General features: G+C 43.6%; 1 protein-coding gene across 1 annotated transcript; it reads left to right on the top strand.

The window, feature by feature from the left end:
• The first annotated feature begins 355 nt into the window (after window positions 1-355).
• LOC127163153 (uncharacterized) lies at window positions 356-1,441 on the top strand. The gene has a single exon (XM_051106226.1). It carries the CDS (start codon window positions 356-358, stop codon window positions 1,409-1,411), a length of 1,056 nt encoding a protein of 351 aa, XP_050962183.1. The 3' UTR covers window positions 1,412-1,441.
• The last annotated feature ends 4,840 nt before the right edge of the window (window positions 1,442-6,281 follow it).

Below are 6,281 nucleotides of genomic sequence, written 5' to 3'. Positions count from 1 at the left end.
CAGATCTGGAGAGTGTTTGGTCCAGCCCAGGTGGACCTTTTTGCCACGAGGGAGAACACGCAATGTCCCCTCTGGTGCTCTCTAGTTCATCCAGCTCCCCTGGGGCTGGATGCCATGGTGCAGACGTGGCCGAGGCTACGTCTGTACGCATTTCCCCCGATCGCTCTGCTCCCGGGAGTTCTAGAGAGAGTGCGCCGGGACGGGGTGTCCCTTCTTCTAGTAGCCCCGTTTTGGCCGGGCCGAGTATGGTTCTCGGACCTGATTTCGCTCCTCGACGGCTCTCCCTGGGAGATTCCCGTCAGGAGAGATCTCCTCTCACAGGCAGGGGTTCCATCCTTCACCCCCGGCCGGAGCTATGGAAGCTTTGGGTGTGGCCTCTGAGGGGGCTCACCTCTTAGCTTCCGGTCTCTCAACCGAGGTTGTTGAGACCATCCTCCATTCTAGAGCTCCCTCTACGAGGAAACTGTACGCCTTGAAGTGGAAACTTTTCACTTCTTGGTGCGGACGCCACCAGCAAGACCCAGTTAACTGCCCAGTCGGTTCAGTGCTGGAGTTCCTGCAGGATCGGCTATCCGCAGGGTTATCCCACTCCACCTTGAAGGTCTACGTGGCGGCCATTGCGGCCTACCACGCCCCTCTTGGTGGTTTTTCCGTGGGTAAGGACCCCCTTGTTACACGTTTCCTCCGCGGTGTTTTGAGGCTTAGGCCTCCGGTACGACCTCGTGTCCCTACTTGGGATTTGTCTGTGGTGTTAGAGGCTCTCTGCAGGCCTCCCTTTGAGCCTATTGAAGGAATTTCTGACAAGTTTCTCTCTTTAAAAACTGTCCTTCTCATTGCACTTTCTTCTCTTAAGAGAGTGGGGGATCTTCAGGCCCTTTCTGTGGCCCCTTCTTTTCTGGACTTTGCGCCAGGCCTTTCTAAAGCCTTTCTCTACCCTCGTTCGGGTTATCTTCCTAAGGTCCCCTCCTCTACACCACAGCCCGTTGTACTTCAGGCCTTCTGTCCTCCCCCCTTTCGGGACTCTGACCAGCAGAAGCTAAACTGTATGTGTCCGGTGCGGGCGCTGGACACATACGTCCATAAGTCTGCCAGTTGGAGAAAAACTGACCAACTTTTCGTCTGTTTCGGCCCCCCTAAGAGGGGTCTTCCCGCTTCTAAGCAGTCTCTAAGTCGCTGGATAGTGGACGCTATTTGCTTGGCGTATGAGGCCTCTGACCTTCCTCCTCCTCTAGGGGTCAGAGCCCATTCGACCCGGAGCATGGCTGCCTCCAAGGCCTTTCTTGCGGGGGTGTCTATGCAAGACATTTGTAACGCGGCGGGGTGGTCCACGCCCCTTACTTTTGTAAGGTTTTATGAACTTGACCTTCGGGTCTCCCCGGGTTCCTCGGTCCTTCGTCCTAGCACATCCTAGGCAGGGACTGGGAGTCTGGCGGCGTGGGCATCTCGTTCCCCTAGCGTTTCGACGCGGCTCGAGTTCCTGAAGGGGAACGTCTCAGGTTACGTATGTAACCCTGGTTCCCCGAAGGGAACGAGACGCCGCGTCTCGTAGCCATCCTCCTGCGTCCCTGCGAGCGCTGCTTCTCTCCTGGAAGCTGACGCTCGTTCTGGCGCACGTGCTTTTATGCTTCCTGGTCAGTGACGTCACCCGCCTATGACGTCTCGTTCTTTCATTGGTTTGATTCTACACGTGATTCAGAGCGCGATCACGCTGGAGGCGTTCCCCTAGCGTTTCGACGCGGCGTCTCGTTCCCTTCGGGGAACCAGGGTTATTAGTGTGTGAGGTTTTTTGAATTTCTTTGGCATTGAATTTGGCAGTCATAATAATTTGGCATTGTCTGCTCACATGATAGAAATGTATTACTTTATTGACATTAGAAATGATTTTGTGATTATGCATTCCTTGATAGGGACATTTTTAAAAATGAGGTAATTCTAAAAGATATGTTTAACTTCATAGTTTCTGAGGAACATTATTATAAATTATTCGGACGCTGGAGTACTTTTGGACTATTACAATATCAAATTTGTCAAATTTTGGCTGTTCACATAGCTCAAAGCAGAATACTGTCCAGCAGCCCATCTTTCAGCATCTCTACCATAGACTGACCTCTCCATGGCAACTGCAGCCTCAATAGACCCGTTTCACCTCTTTATTCTAACACAAGCCAGACCCCCAGCAAAGAACTTACACACTTATCCTTACATTTTTGCATGAACTCCAAATCAATCAGCTCTGTGGACCCAGGCCAGCGAGAGAGAGTCTTGTCTCGTATTATAAACTATGTTCTCAAAACACAGCTCTTACGGTGTGCAGTTTGTAGAAGGACATTTTGTAAAGTGAGCTTAAGTTATTTATGAAAAAGCTAGTAATTGAGTGCAAGGTCTGATTAGTCATCCAAAGCTTGTTTTGAATACCGAACAAACAAAATGTTTTTCCCCCAACTCAAAATGGGGGCTAATGAAAGCATTGTTGCTACTCAAGGTCAACAAACTAAAGTAGTTTCCACCCCTAAATGCCTAGGATTTTTAAATGATGACCGGATTTCCTCTAGGCCCCTGTATTCAGAATTTGTGTGTTTTGTTGTTTTTTAAAACAGTCTGCAGTGCATTATGGCCTGGTTTGAGATTTTAAATCTCAGTGGGACTCAGTGGAAGTCTGTGGTGAACATAATATCATAAAACAGCCATTAAGAGCATAGGAATTTGCAATGATATAATGATTAAAAATACTGAATTTTCATTTTACTGTACTGTCACTGAACTGTGTGCCGCTAACATTACCAAATGGGGTTGGAAAAATGTTTTACTTTGCAAAACTCAACCTACAAATGGTTTACAATTGTCTCAGTCCTTAAAATACTTTAACATAAATGTTTTTGATCATAACTGATCTTGAGGACCAGGCGTCCAGTATACAGTGGAGATCAAAATTAAAGAACAACCTGCAATTTTCTAAAATTTCAAGGTTACTGCGTAGTCCTATTTGAAAGTATCCTAACAGGAGTAAGCACACTTCATCAACTAATTGTATTCTGGAGCGTTGTATAAAAAACTTAAAGAATACTGATCAAAATGATAGAACACATCCAAGTTTCTGGTGTTAATCTGCCACCTGGGGCTAATTTCTTTAACTGTATGACAAACCCTATTTAACTGGCAGCATTCCTCCAATTTTCACTGAGGTTGCAAGAAGGCGGGACGCTCTAAGGTGACTGAACCCCTGCGACAGGAGGTTGTCCAGTTGTAGGCCAAAGGGATGACCCCTTCAGCCACTGCAAGAGAAGTTGGTCATTCCAAGTCTGTGATTTCTCGAGTATTGCAGGTTTACAAATTCATTAAAGTCTCACAGAAAGGCTGGTCGTCCACTTTAGACAAATGAACAAGAAGACAGGATAATGCAGAGACTTTCAGTAGGAAAGCGGTTTAGCACTGCAGCTGGAATTGCTTTCCAGTTTAGTGCTGAACAGGGTAAGGATCTGTCTCGGCACGTTTAAGAGAAGTCGGACTGAAAGTGCACTCTGTAGTGACCAAACCTCTCATCAGCAGAAAGAATCAAAAGGCTAAGCTCAATTTTGCTGAGGACCGTGATGTGTGGAGAGAGGAGAATTGGTCAAGAGCTCACGTTAATTCATTTGGGTCTGATGTGAAACATTTAGTTTGCCGTCAAACTGAGGAAAAAAAAGACTGAAGCCCAAGTGTGTAAAGAAGTCACTGAAAGGTGGAGGAGGAAGTGTCATGGTTTGAAAGATGTTCTCTGCACTAGGAGTTGGGCTTATACAGCTACATAGCAGGGTGAATGCAAATGTTTTATCAGCCAAGACAATGCCCCCGTCACACTGCAAGATAAGAACACTGAAATAATGAAATGGCCGGCCCAGAGTCCTGGTCTAAGCTTGATTTGAAAATCTTTGGAAAATCATTGGTGACAACATTATGGCTAAGAAACCCACTATAGTTACCGAACTTTAAAGAGAGTGGAAGAAGAGTGGACCAAGGTCACGCCAGCGGAGTCTGAGAAACTAGTGTTGTCCTGCGGCCACAGATGTGCTGAAGTCATTCAAAGCAAGGCCCTCTACATTTCCTACTAATTTCTGACAGCTGCAACCCTCCGGAATTTTATTTGTAACCTTATTTTGTGCTACAGTGGTTACTGTTCTCTAATTTTGATCACTGCGTTTTCCACAAAATAAAGGTTTTTGTCAAAATGCCTTGGGTATTTTGTCAAACATGTTAGTAGAATAGTGACATACTTGTAGCTATTTAACATTCCTTGAAATTTTGAGTGATTAATGTTTCAGAAAAAAAAAAATCAAGTATTTATAGATCTTTCTCTAGTTTTGATCTCCATTGTATATTGGTTATGTTTTTTTTAGTCGCAGTTTGTCCCATGCAGACCTTTAGACCCTTTCACTCTATTGTGGAATTCAACATCTTTCTTTTTTTTTTTTGCTGGGGTACAGTCTGGTAAAAAAAGGCAGGAATGCCATTTCTCACCACTGATTTGGAGAGGCTTCCTCAAGGACCCTTTGGGGAGTCATACCACTCTCATGACCTACCATGACTGTTCTTACTTTCTTTGGACCTGATTGTTTCTCAAGAAATATATCAGTTGTTTGGCTACAGCATCCTGCTTCTCAGACATAAAGCTGAGAAAAAGTTGTTTATTTTTCTCAATCATAAAGACTAGTGCACTCTTTAAATCACTTTTAAGGATGGATGTAGTTACTGAGATGATTACCTTTTTACCTATAGGTTATGCAGCTGGTGGTATTTATAATTGCTACATAATCTTTAACATTTATATGTAGGTCATATTATTACATCCAGACATTATAAATATTTCTGTGTCATATTTAGTCTAGAACTCTAGGTAGAGCTATTATAATTGAGACATCAGTGTGCGGTGCAACCACAGTCGATGTTTTTAATTCAAAACCTGCTGCAGCAAATTTGTTTGTGTAAATGACCTGCAGTATCAGGTCTGTATCTCATAGTTCTCAAATTGATTGGATCCGCTTTGTCTAAACAGTACTGAACTCTACAACCTGTGCAAGGCCTCTTATCAGCCGTAGAAAAGTATTTTGAAACTGAACACAGGCTGTGAAAGAAAAAAAGGGTCTTTAGGATGAAGAGATTGTGAATTCTGCACTGTGTGAGTTATGAATGTGGATGAAAGATGGGCATGTCGGCATGAAAGGTGGTGATGTCAGCATCCCACATATGGAGACCGGTCACGAGTCACTGGTGCCTGTGCGGTTACAACTCGGGTCAAATGCCAGACAGTGTGTCATGCATAATGATGCTGGTACATGATTAATAGTAACCCTCGCTTGCATCTAAAGTGCAATTGCCCTTGATAAACTGCAGTTAAATATGTTTTTCACTAGCCATTTGTGGACTGGAAAACAATGACATTCGCCATATATCATAAGTACAATAAATTGAGCCCCTAGAAATTTTGTTTTTGAGGCATCTGTGTATGCGGATGCAGGGAAATGATCTTTGTTTATCTTTGTCTGTCTGCATCAGTGTTTTTGACAGTATTTTTTTACCTGTTAAAAATAAATTAACATCCATAGAACAAGAAAAATTTATGGGTAAAGCAAAATTATGCAAGAATATATACAGTATGCACTTAAGCAAAACTTGTTTACTTATTTTAAATTTCAGCAAGGGTTATATAGACACTGCTGTTCAAAAGTCTGGGATCAGTAAGGTTTTTAATGGGTTTTTTTTTACAGAGTTTTCTTATGCTCATCAACGGTGCATTTACTTGATCAAAAATACAGAAAAAAACAGTATTGTGAAATATTGTAACATTTTAAAGGAACACAAAATGGGCTCATTGTCCAACTCCCCTAGAGTTAAACAGTTGAGTTTTACCGTTTTCGAATCCATTCAGCCGATCTCTGGGTCTGGTGGTAGCACTTTTAGCATAGCTTAGCATAGATCATTGAATCAGATTAGACCGATAGCATCTAGCTCAAAAATGACCACATATAATGACAATATTTTTCCTATTTAGAACTTGACTCTTCTGTAGTTACATTGTGTACTAAGGCCGATGGAAAATGAAATGTTGCAATTTTCTAGGCAGATATGACTAGGAACTATACTTTCATTCCGGCATAATAATCAAGGAACTTTGCTGCCGTACCATGGGTGCAGCAGGCGCAATGATATTACGCAGCGCCTAAAGGAGGCAGTAAGTTAGTGTAGATGCAGAGTTGCAACCGGCTGCTTTAATATCATTGCGCCTGCTGCACCCATGGTACGGCAGC

Source organism: Labeo rohita, chromosome 1 (genome assembly GCF_022985175.1).
Source record: "Labeo rohita strain BAU-BD-2019 chromosome 1, IGBB_LRoh.1.0, whole genome shotgun sequence".
In the NCBI taxonomy this organism is placed as follows: domain Eukaryota; kingdom Metazoa; phylum Chordata; class Actinopteri; order Cypriniformes; family Cyprinidae; genus Labeo; species Labeo rohita.
The sequence above is the reverse complement of the archived record's forward strand: the minus strand, read 5'-3'. Positions and strand labels throughout refer to the sequence as shown.